This window comes from Lasioglossum baleicum, chromosome 8 (genome assembly GCF_051020765.1).
Source record: "Lasioglossum baleicum chromosome 8, iyLasBale1, whole genome shotgun sequence".
In the NCBI taxonomy this organism is placed as follows: domain Eukaryota; kingdom Metazoa; phylum Arthropoda; class Insecta; order Hymenoptera; family Halictidae; genus Lasioglossum; species Lasioglossum baleicum.
In genome coordinates, this window is record NC_134936.1 from 12902537 (window position 1) to 12915578 (window position 13042).

At 43.6% G+C, this 13042-nt stretch overlaps 1 protein-coding gene across 1 annotated transcript; it reads right to left on the reverse strand.

Annotated features, from left to right (window-relative positions):
* Nucleotides 1-803: 803 nt before the first annotated feature.
* On the reverse strand, nt 804-10366 carry Dpn (bHLH protein deadpan). The gene is made up of 3 exons (XM_076428721.1): nt 9484-10366; nt 8697-8792; nt 804-4086 (listed from the first exon to the last, which is right to left on the reverse strand). Exons 1-3 carry the CDS (start codon nt 9574-9576, stop codon nt 2908-2910), a joined length of 1368 nt encoding a protein of 455 aa, XP_076284836.1. The 5' UTR covers nt 9577-10366; the 3' UTR covers nt 804-2907.
* Nucleotides 10367-13042: the final 2676 nt, after the last annotated feature.

The following is a 13042-nucleotide window of genomic DNA, read 5'->3' on the forward strand; positions in this document are numbered from 1 at the left end:
ACGAAGATATTTCCGCGCGGAATATTCCCGTAACATATCGATGGTACTTTTCAAACTCCTGCCAAGAGCAATTATCCCGTTATTTTTACCTGCACGATTATTCTCAATTTTGCATCGCGATCTCCCCGAAAAGAACGAAATCAAAAGAAAATTCTAATCGTATGAAAATCAACAATTCTCTCCCTTAAGAACTCATTCAACCCATTCGAAAACCGATTCTGAAAAGCGTTCGTAATTCTCCAAGTACGGGAATATAGTGGAACGGCGAGGAGAGCGATGCGGTAATTTTTGTTTCAACATGCACCGTTATTCTCTCGTCACCGCTCCATTATAAACAATCGCATTTAATTACATTCATTCGATTTTGCCGCGACGTTCATATGTAAGTCATCGGACACTTATTCAAATTTGGATGCGCACGATTTGTTGCTATTAAAGCACCTATATTATGAAATAGAAATGGTACTTCGTAATTTTTTCTAATGTGGAAAACATGTAAATTTAATCTGACCAAAATGTCGTATATTTTCTAAATTCTAATTATTATTCTTATATTTTCGAATTTTTCTAAATTTAATCAGTGGAGCAATTGTTTTCCACTTTGGCTTCTAGAGCTGTCCATAATCATCCCACAGTTCCCCAATCTCCTTTTTCCAACATTTATTCAAACAGTATATGCATATATTTAATTTTAATCAAAATAAAACAATAAAATCAAACTGGAAGCATGTACTCTTTAATTACCGTTTTGTTGAATATAAGTAAGTGTCTGATGATTTATGGACGGGGGTGTACATGATCTAAGACCCTAAGGATATTCTCGATACGTTTCGCGATACAATAGTGCCGCCATCTCGCATGACACGGGCGAACTATCACTGGCGAAAAAAATCCTACTACTCTTTTTTTTTAAATGGCCACGTTTCCCGAGCGAATCGAACGGGAGAAAAAAAGTCTTCGGTAATAATAGCAGCGAGGTATATTCGAGTAGCAGAGCTGATGGCTGGTGCGTTGCAGCCGTTCGGTGCGCCTCGGGGTTTCTTTTCCTGCTGGTCTTTTTTTCTCCGATAAATCATCGTCGAAATTAAGAATTTCGGCGACTTCGCCCAGAAGAAATCTGCTCTTCTCGAACAACGCTAAGGGCGGACCGGGGCGAATTTCACCGGTGTCTGTCGATAAATCAGTTTAAGCATTCAGCCGATGAGAAAGGGGGTGGTTTTGCGGTGTAACAGGTGGTTGAAATTCTCATTCGCCGCGCCTTTTTACTCCTTTATCGGCAAAAAGGGAAAGAATAAGTTCCAGTTTATGAATCGGAGCGCGTTTAACGCTTCTTAAAAGGATAAAGCCGCCCCCGGACGGCTTTTTCCACCCGGGGAAATTGCCGAGTCCTTTACGAGGCCACGGGACATATCGATAGACACACCACACCACCGCCATCGCTTTTTCTTTCACGGTGTGCTTTTTGCCGGGCGGATATTTTTTGCCGAGATCATCCTGTGAAATCAAATGAAAATTAATCGGACCATCGCCGGACACGTTTTCCTTCGACTTCTTTATTCTTGAACAATATCGCAAACTGGCTTACGTTATCTTAGACGGAAAGGGGTTGGATCGGAGAACCGATCGCCGTTTAATTGACAAAACACCACGCAAACTCTTATGATTACCGGTAAACATTATTTCTCTCACGGTGTTTTTTACCGAGATCATCCTATGAAATCAAATAAAAATTAATCAAATCATCGCTGGACACGTTTTACTTCGACTTCTTTATTCTTGAACAATATCACAAACTGGCTTACTTTATCTTAGACGGAAAGGGGTTGGATCGGAGAACCGATCGCCGTTTGATTGACAAAACACCACGCAAACTCTTATGGCTACCGGTACAAATTATAAATAAGGTTCACGTTTATTTACAAGATTATTATTCACATATCGTTCGATACAATCGTTAAAGCTTGCAAGTCTTCGGATATTAGGATTAGAGAGTTCTGCCGTTGCATTCTCAGGTTTCTAAGTAACAGCTTATCTTTCGATTCTTAACACGCTACCTACCGGATTTAATCCTTAGCACTCGAGTGGTCATTATTGTAATTATTTTATTTTAACAAAATATTTAAAATACTGTTTACATTATTAGATACGTTGGTATCTAATAAATTATTAAACAGTTAAGTGTTGCATGATGCATTATATCAACTTCGTATCCACCAAAGTTAAAAAAAACATTCCGAATGAAAATATTCTAGGCCGGAAGAAATGTTTAATTTTCGAGTGAAAACAGCTCCGAGTGCAAAGTGTTAACTGCTGTAGAAAAGTTTATGGCTCGCAGTTAAACATTCCTTAACACATTACTTAGCGGCGTTTATTCACTAAACCTTTTCGATTCATAGCTTAGTATTTTTTTAAAAATTCGTGAACGAACCAGCAAGCCACCCTCAAGATAAGATTTTTAGGTTCATTGTCTACATAGTCATTCGACACGAATCTTCCGGTAACTAATGTGTTAATTTATTAACAATCCGGTAGACAACTTGTAAATCGTACAAATTAATTAACTAAACGTACACGTGTATAATGCCTGACTATGATAATAAAAATAACAAGTCTTGTGTCCGACGCAGACAGCGAATTGCAAACTAAACTTAATGATTTGCCTAACGGCTGGCGATTCAAAGAAAATAAAAAGGAATCTCGCATAAGAAAAATGCCCACATAAGAGAACTCGCTGATCTGCTCTGGACATACGCTTAACCTAAACGCAGGCACTATGTTACTCCGCACTCCATCGTCTTAGGATACTTTCTCACAGTCAAACGTATCTATTAAAATTATTTGTACTAATTAATCTAGAGTATTTTCCGGTACGTTCGAGGGAACGAAACCGTGAAGACAATCTCGGAATCACCATGGTCTCCACATATCGGCGTTCGCGCCCGAAGGACCAGCTACCGCAGCAAATTTCAGAGGATTAGGATTAGAATTTCTATTAGTCGAGCAAGTCGCTTTCCCCGACAAATCCTCCACGGGGCCCAGTTGATCTTCCCCGGATTTTGGCGCGCCATTGGAAGAATCCATGGGAACTGTGGAGCTGATCGATTCTTGGTACCTAGGTCTTTTATCGGAGATTACTAGAAGTCCATCGGAATGATGCCTCTTAAAGGCATCCCTTCTGGGTGGCACAGGGTCGGATCGATTGTAAGTCTTATCAGTAATCACTGACAACGGTTGTCTTATATTTGCTACGATCCCGAAGCCGTTCAATATGTCCGACGAATCCGCTGCATCCTTTCTTGGATAGCTACGATCCAGCTTGGGCTCCATGAAGACGGGAGACTTGCTGTCGCTTGTGGAGCTGATTTGCGGCTTCTGCGTCTCCGGGGACGAGGATAAGCTTTTCAAGGAGGCTGGACTCTGTTCGGGGACCTTGAATCGTGGCTGATGATTGGGCGAGTGCGCTTGGGGGTAGTGTTCAGTCATCGACTGATGATCCTCGCCGAAGCTGGACGTGGATGTGGACGGACTCAGCAGAGGACTCTGTGGCCTATGAACGGCGGTGAAAGCCGACGACGGGCCGATCTTCGATGATTCTGGAGCCGGTGGAAAGAAGGGAAAGTTCGCCGAAATGTTGGCCGATTGCGGCACCAGAAGAGCCAACTCTCCGCTCGGCAATCTGCTTGGTATCAACTGAACACCGTTCGGTATCTGTATCCTGGCACTTCCGTTATTGTTCTCGTCGCCATTCTGGAAATCGCTCTGGAAACCGACCTTCACCTCCGGATAGAGGCGTTCCGGCATGTAGGGCACGTAGTGGCTGTAGAAGGGCGCCATTTGCTGGAGATTACTGACGCAATTGTTCAAATGTGATACCAGTCGTTGCTTGACAACCAGGTCGACGTTCTCGAGGTGGCTGACGTACCGCGATACTTCGGTAGCACATTCAGAAAATCCGGTACGGAATTTCGTTAACACCGCCGGATCGGTAGCGACCGCCGTGCTCAATTGCTGCCGCTGCACCGTCTGCAAATGCTTCACCGTCATCTCGAGGATATCGGCCTTCTCGAGCTTCGAATGCCTCGTCGGCTGTAACAGAAATAAACCCGTTGATAATCTTTCCGTTTTCTTAGAAAAATTTTCTACCTAACTTATAACGCGCGACAGAACAAAAAAATAAATGTTACTAGACATTTTTTTCAACGAGAATGCGATGTGTTTTAGGGGAAAAGTTGCCGCTAGAACTCGATCGATAGCGTCGGCCGCTGTTGGAGCAGCAGTCGCACTATGGAGACCTGTTTTACCCGCTGACGCTGAACTAGAACCGTTCCAGAAGAGGGAAACGTCGCTCCCAGCCTGTTCAGAGACCAGTAAACTACCCTCGGGCGTCAGGAGATATTAGGGTACAGACATAGTGGAGCGGTGAAGATCGAGGGTAGTGGCGAGGTAAATCGCGGCAAAATCAAACCAATGTAACTAACGGGGTAGACTCTCGTTTCCAGGATTGCAAGGGTGCAAGATGCATCGTCTGATTTCTCGATAATGCAAAGATGGGATTTTTCAGTAGTCAAAAGCGCTGGATAACTGATCAATCTAGGAGCAATTGCCCTCAGAAGTTCTACTTTTACGTATACGAGGCGTAATTTGCATTATTCAGAAGCATATAGCTGCGCATGTAGCTATTTTCATAAAGCTGCGACAGCTACATGCTGCTGTAAACCGTAAAAATGGGTCTTTTGAGGGCAATTGCGGCCTAGATTGATCTTTCATCTAGCGCTTTCGACTATTGAAAAACTACCCCCTTAAATGCGACTGTTTATGGTGAAGTGACGACGAGAGAAACAAAAGTCACCGGTCCACTATATTCCCGTACTTAGGGTCGCAGACAACGAATATTCGAACGAAATTGGAGTAACGAAGGAACGAGGAGTGGGAATTTTGAAATTGCAAGGACAAATCAGCAATGAAGGGGCTTTTGGAGCCCACCCTGGGGCCTAGAAAGCCCATAATAAGATGCAATGTCTGTAAGGATCTTAAGTCTGTGTCCAAGAAATCTGTGACGCCTAGGTAACGCCCACGTAATTGCCTCGATACGACCTGCTACCTTAATAACAGAGTGCTAACTTCGGTAGCTAGTACGAGCAATTTCGTAGTTCCCCCAAGGCTACCGCGGTTACATTCTACCGGTAATCTACCTCCGCCGTTTTTATTAATTCCTCTATGTAAATGGTCTGTGATGAACGCGTAAGAAATTGTTAAAAACCGGTGATACGAATTAAAAGCGTGGTAGCGGGTAAAGGTGCAACATGTTCCTGTCTGCTAAAGGGCGGTGTTACAAGATCAGCAAACGGGAGTCCCATCGTGGGAACCCGTTAGATCTTCCAGAGAGGCATCCTGGAAACATTTTTTCGGACCAGAACGCCAGCTAGCCCTTTCAGTATTCTTCGGATTCTCCCACTAGCCTTTTAGGGATCAATAACTCAATACCGATGCAGCTCTACGAGCTCGAGATTCTATTGTGTCCTTTCTACGACACGGTCCTCGGCCCTGGATCAGAATGGTGCTCGCATTTTTATGGTAAACTAGCGGTCACCTTCGAAATAAGCGTGGGAGTCGAGGAAGGGATCGGTTACACAGCCTATTGAGCTGCTTCTATCCCATTATTCGCCTCGAAACGTGCTCCCGAAAAAGATGGACTGACTTAAAAATCGCTAACAGGTCCTCGCTGATGTTTGTTCAGCGGACAGCAGTGTGAAACATTCAAAGGAGTAGTCTCAATTTTATAAACTGTGAAAAGAGACTCGGAAGAACTTATTAATCTTTAGACAGCGGATATGCAAAATAAAAATTATTTGCGTCGATTGCGAGAAATAGAAACTAAATTGAATGTTATTTCTTCCCTTAATAATTTTAATAGAGGAGAAATCGTATATTGACATGTTCAATTTGAAAAATTTTCTAACAATTTTGTATTTAATCTAGTTAATTTTTAATTTCAGACTGCGGATCTTTATGGAAAATAAAAATGTTCCACCTGAATTGCAACAAACCTGATTAACATAGAAAATAGCAGGTTGAAAATTATATAACAGCATTTTTAAATTCGTCTAATGTTTTTAATGTTTTAAATCACACCTACTCATTTGTGTAGTAAATGCATAAAATCCGCAATCTATTCATCATCTTCCGAGAAAAACGGTAATGTTAATTTGCAAAAGAAGATTAGCCGTATAGAGAAGATGCCGAGAGCCTGAGAACACGAAGCAAGCCTGAGAAAGAGGAGAACCGATGCGGAAATCGAATTTCCCGTGACGCGAATACGACACTCAAGATTTGGAGGACCGACACCTGCTAAAGGATCGAAACGAAAAGGCGAAGGCGTCGGGCATCCCCCGATTTTTTTGCCGATCACCGTGCTCCTCGCGATGGCTTGGATCCTTAAAGATGATACGGTCAACAAAGGGAGTCTGTAACCCGAGACGAGATTCTCCTTTTCTCTCTCTCTCTCTCTCACTCTCTTCGTAATAATTATTTCGAGGTTCCCACGAACGCGGGGGGCGTTTCGTATGGGCGAACGGGACGGACACTGGAGCGAGCAGGTAGCGGAAGTCATCTGGACGAAGAGAAGAGAACGGTGAGAGCGGCTAGCTCTCGTTATATTCCTGTCTGAGAAATCAATCTCGATGGATCATGTTACTGGAGACGGAGTCCTCTATCCTACGGTGCTGCGGGAAAATCTCGTGGATGCTGCTGGAAAATTTTTTCAACATTGGAAATTTTGTAGAACCTTTTCAAACAAGATCATACAGAACGGAACTGTTGCATCATTGCGTACATCAAAAAATGACTGCTCATGAACGAAGACATTAAATTTGTTCAATCCATTCGAACAAGATCATGCATGATTGGATTATTATGAACATCAAAAAATGATGTCTGGAGAATGAAGACATTAACTTGATCCAACCTTTATAAACAAGATCATACCGAACGAAACTGTTGAATTTTTAAGAACATCAAAGAATGATAGTTCAAGAATGAAGACGATCACTTTGTCCAACCTTTTCAAACAAGATCATACACGACGAGACTATTGAATTTTTATGAGCATCAAAGAATGACAGCTGGGGAATTAAGACATTAATTCTGTGAAGCAGCGAAATTGACTCGGATTCTTTTATAATAGCACGCATAGGGAGCGATATAACAGTGCGAATTGGTTAAAGTTACAAATGGTGAGATAAGGCATGCGCAGTAACCGCGGCAGATTGTTTCGGTCCTCTCGGTATAAAGGTCAAGAGTCGATCTTTTAATTAAACTGATAGGATGAGCTCCGGGTGCGGATGTTAGCTAGAACTGTTTGATCAGGCCGTCTCCTTTTTTCGAGCTCGCCGCCGCGCCATCCTCTCCCGTGTGTGACATGATTTGTTTTCGACTGTAGAATTGGGACTCCGGTAGCAGGAGGTGGACGGGGTTTTGTTTTAGTGTTTTAGATGCCTTGCCGTGGGAACGGATGGTGGAAGCCCTCTGCCAACACGTAACCTCCGCCGGAGTTCTCAACAATGGCACTTCAGTCCCCGAACCGAGTGGCAAACCAGTGTGCCCGGAGTACATTCCACTCGATCGGTTTTTTCGAACCGATAGAATTTCGACGATATAAAATTGCCAATTATCCACAATACGCTTCCTACTCCAATAGAAAATTGTATCGAGTGACCAGAAACTAGATTCAATAGCATAGAAGTAGCTAGAAAATTATTTTTTGCCGTTCTGCCACTTCAGTTTTGCGATTATTAGGTTGGAGGGAAAGTTCAGTTGCATTTTAAAGAAAACGCTTGAATCAATTTATAAAAATATATGCTTAATATTATTCAATGATATAATTATTTAATGTGCGGCAGAACTTCCCTCCAACCTAATACACTTTCTAAAATAAATTAGAAGAACCCAGTCAATCCTCTTAAATTTATTCCAAAAAGCCGAATGTCACAAAACATATCAAATGGCCTTAACATTATTTTATTCTGCCTACCAATCTTTTCCAAAAGAAACACATCTGTCCCCAATGGATTAACCAACCAATTCAACCGAACCCTGACTAAAAAAATGAGACGATCACAAAAAATCGCGACAAATCCCTGAAATTACGAGATCAGCTGGCGCACGTCTCGCACGTGTCGAATGGTCCGACCCGGTAATCGATCGGGCGCCCTCTTCGCCCGCGGAAATCTCGATCGCGGGATTACCGACGACAGTTACGTGACGAAAATATTCGCCAGTAGGTCCAGATAGAAAGGCAGTCGCATATTTCCACGTTATCGCCGTGAACCGGGGATAACGTCACCAGATAAGTCTTCGAGATCGGTCACGTTCGCGGCGGCACGTTTCGGGCGCCGGCGACAACGTGGATTCCACGCGAGGTCTGGGATCATGCGGTCTCGTGCTATCGTCCCCGGGAGCTTCGCTGATGTCGTTGTTCCTCGTCAAGAGAATTCCGTCGGTCGTTTCACCGTGTCACGCGATTAACAGATTAAAACAGCCGCCCGCTAGTCCCGCTCTATCTACGGCCGACATCTATCGATCGATCGATCCCAACGAAATCACTGTCATCGAGATACCGGCCACCCTGTAGCGCAGATAACATGCTCGTCGATCCCTCCCCTTCCCCCCTGGATAAATCCCCAGAATCGGATACTCACGTCTTTTTTCATCGCCTCCAGGATCAGCCCCTTGAGCTCGTCCAGGCACTGATTGATCCGCGCTCGACGACGCTTCTCCATGATCGGCTTGTTGCTCTGCAATTAGCAAATTAGGAGCTTCAACGATCGATACACGCCACCATGGAATCCCTTTGGGATCTATCGCCTCGTTATCGGATCGAGAATTACAATTGCTTGCACGCGATAGCACGTGGGACCGCTTTAGGAGCGATAAGCGTGCGAGCTGGAGAATGTAAGAAGGGGATTCGACATAATTGCGGACCTCGCTCTGTACTCTGTTGTGTTTACGATCTGTTATTGCGACTGTGCGGTGATGTTATGGAGGAAGCTGCTGTCAGTTGTTCACTTGGATATTTTCTTATTATTTAGGATCTTTAGAGAAGTGAATCGAGATATGAATTCGAATTTCGAGATTTATATTTTCAGTGGAAACATTGAGACAATAATTTTGATTTATTGCTAGTGACAATTGTAGCGATTATACGAACATTCTTTAAAAAACAAGTGTACTAATTGTGAGTAGATAAGAATTCTCTACACGTTCATGTTACATGCTTGAATATTTTATTCATTGCTCAAGGATTTCTATTCGTTTGTGTGCGGCTTGATAAGTTCAATAAAATATTGTATACTTTGCATTCATCTCTAAAGATCCATAATAATTTGTAAGAACCGGGGTAAGTAGTAGTTGCAAATGAAGAATGACAACCGGCGACACAACGGAAAGTTGTTGAAAAATGATAAGAGGGTAAGAAATAAATTTTACCCTTCGCAGCTCAGCTTTGGTCATCCCGGACTGTGTGTGAGCGTCCGGCTCGTCCTCGCTGCCAGACATCTTGTAATTATAGTAATCCACCATTGAAGCACAGAGTCAAACACTTTCGGCGATTTTTGCAACGAAATCAACACAGAAAATTGTCTGTTAAGTCCCTTGCGATCGTTGACACGTGAAAAACTGAACTGAATCCACAAACAATCCCACACGAGTCCTCGACATTGAGGAGCTAACGGTGTTGTACTGGTACGATTCTGTCGAAGACTTTTGTAGCACTGAGGTCGGGGTCGTCGGGGATGATCGCCGGCAGCCGGCGTCGTCCCGCTTGGGGTGTCGAGGGTAACTGTTTGACGTTTTCGATTTCGAAGACCGCATGCCGATGCACTCGCCGCGGTTCGGAGTGGGGTGTATCGTGAACCTGGAGTGGGGCTATAGAGTACCCATGGGGTGGGAGGTCCTCCTGAGACCTGTTGATGTGTGGGAATTCACGCCGTCCTCGGGACAAGGCGACATAGTCTCCTCGAAATTTGAGTCTCCTCTTTCGTACTCCTTTCGCAGCTTTACTGCACACTTCTTTTTTAGTGCGCCGGGACGCATAAAGCTGGTTTTGTGCCAGCTATTTAATAAAGAGACTGAACAATTAGATCATCGTTTCGGGGAAGGACGTGGTTCCTCAGGTGCCGGGCTCGTTAATTCGAGTTTATTAAAAAATATACCTCGAGGTTCCGGGAATTTCTAACAAAGGCTGGCTTATTGTTTTATTAGAGAATAAAAATGGTAAATTAATTCAGATGAGGAACGAATATCTTTATAGCATTGTACAATCACTGTAAAATTAAAATTACAAAATTCTTTCGAATCGCCTAGAATACAAAACGAGTCGGGCTCGTTAATTCGAGGTCATTCACTCTTTGCACTCGGAGCTATTTTAACTGGAAAATGAAACATTTCTTACGACCTAGAATATTTCCATTCTCTATGATTTTCTAAATTTGGCTCATACAATACATAAGTGTTTAGATAACAACATATTTAATAATGTAAACAATATTTTTTGAATAATGGTACAACAATTTTTAGTGGCGCCTCAGTGTCGCCACGCGAGTGCTGAGGGTTCAAAAATATACCTCCGGTTTTGAGGAATTTCTAACAAAGGCAGACTCATTGTTGTGTTGGGAAAAAATGGTAAATTAATTCAGATGAGGAACTATCATAAAAAAATCATCAAAAATACAAAACTAAAAGAAACATACGAATTTCGCTGGAAAAAATAAAATCTGCTCCACCGACGCCACAGAAACAAAAAATTGATCTTTCGACGAAAAATTCCCCATAAATTTCCCCGACGCAATCAGAATCTCGCTGTCACCGCTGCCCCGTGTGCGCCGGCGAGCGAGTAAATGGTTGACACTGGAGAGAAAAAAGAGAAACGATCCTCACGATCCTCGTGGCGTAAAAAGTTCAAGTACCGCAAAGACGATCTTGTCGGTCGGATTGCCACGATGAAACCCCAACACAGCAGCAGCGGTGAAGGCAAAGGCAAACGACGACAGAGACGATCGTGCGACAGAGAAGGGCCGTGTGCCGGACGTGTGTATACGTGCGTCATAAGTGTGGCTGGCGCGCGCAACGATGCATCGGATGCAGACGAGTGCTAGAGAGGGATGGTGGGGCGGCGGGGTGACGGGAGGGGTGCACACTGTGTGGGAATTCTTCTGAAACGTTAAATACTGTTTACTCGGGCCGCGCCGCGCCGCACTGTTCTCGACCCGTACGGTCTCATCAATGAACTCTTTCTTTCGCGCGACGTGCACGCTGTTTTATAGAGGCGACGCCATGGGAAAACGCGATATCGAATTGCGCCTGGAATTGCAACTGCCCCCGGACTTTTTGCAACACCGTTTTACGATCGCACTCGGCCTTTGTGAAACTGTTTTATTCCTCTGTCAGCGGCCATTTGCGCCTTTATAGTTTACCAAAATCGATAGAACTCTGCCGGAAATACCGTTTACGCAGTTTCTGAATTTAGGCAAACTCGGAAAGAACATACTACACATACTAACCATAGCATCACTAACATTTTTTTTTAACAGTTTCCACCTGTAAGAAAGTAATTCGAAGAAGCCAATTGTATGGTGTGAAAGAGGATTGTAAATAATGGATTCTATAATAGATGAAATTCATTGAAGTTATATACATATACTGTCCAGAGAAAGAGTGTAAACTAGCGAGACGGGAACGGGAAAGAAGCCCGACCATTCAGATTGCCTTTGCGTTCCGAAGATTATAAAAAGTATATTTGAAAATACTGAAAGCAAAAATTATTAACGCAAGTTTCCAATGTTTATTGCGGTTCGGGTGGATCCGTTTGTGACGAGAGTGTTATTGGCATTTGTCGACGGTGTTATTCATGACGCGCGGCACGCTTAGGAGCAATAACACCTTGTCCATAAACGTACCCAACTATAAAAACTGTCTCACAATGAAGATGGAAAGCGTCTTACGACGACCGGCGGGCATTTCACGAACGGCAAGCATGTAGACGGGACATAATAAACGCCGGACATTTGTTTCGTTGACGGAATCACTCAGCCCATTTCTAGAAGTAATGGCGGCCGCAATAAACAGATAAACCTTTATGACCGGCGATTATTGCACCGGAAAACTTTTACTTTCCGGAGCCGGACCGTAGCCGTGACAAAAGCCGTTTTCTACTTTATGCTGCGCCTACGTAAACGGTCCCTTTGACCGGTTGATTTATTTCACCATCCAGCCAGGCTATCCGCCATGATTTCGGGACAGATACGGAAACACCGTGGATCAATGGAAATTCATTTTTTCCCCTGGACTAAAACATTTATAAAAACATTCAAAATTGATTTTCATGATTGACACCTCTCGTTCGAAACTCAAGAAAACGACTAAAAAAAAATCGCACATAAATTTTTAAGGAGTGGTTGCAAAGGGGAAGCTCCAATCTTCAAACACACGGTAGATTCGTCCACGAAAAAAATGTTCCAACGTTTCTAGAGCAGTTTCAATTTGTAACATTGTCGAAAAGGAACTTTCTTCAGTTTTCGAGCTGCTGAATCGTGCACAAATATTTTAGAAAAAAATTATGAATGGACCGTAAAAGAAGAGGCTTTTAGATTTAGAATGACCCAAGGTTCGTCGTTCTGCGATTTTTTATAACAAAATTGTAGCAGCACGAATAGCGCCGATTTGTCAAAGATCGGAAATTCAGTGTTGGGTGGTTTTTGGAGAGTTGCCAGGCGAGGCTCGAATGGAATTGTCGTTTGATTAGTCGCCGGGGTGGCTCGTGTCAGTGTCTCAAGACTCTCAATCTCTCAGCCCGTTGTGATTACCGTGAATGTTCGTGCGACGCGTCATTGCGTCACAATGTGTCTCGCGATAGGTCCGCGATAAATCGGTTCTCGCGACCAGCTGTGCCCCCGTGGTCCACGGGACTTCCGCGTCGACACACGAGGACCCCGTACACACGAGCATACGTGCCAGATGCACGATCCACGCCGATCTAGCGGCGGGCCTC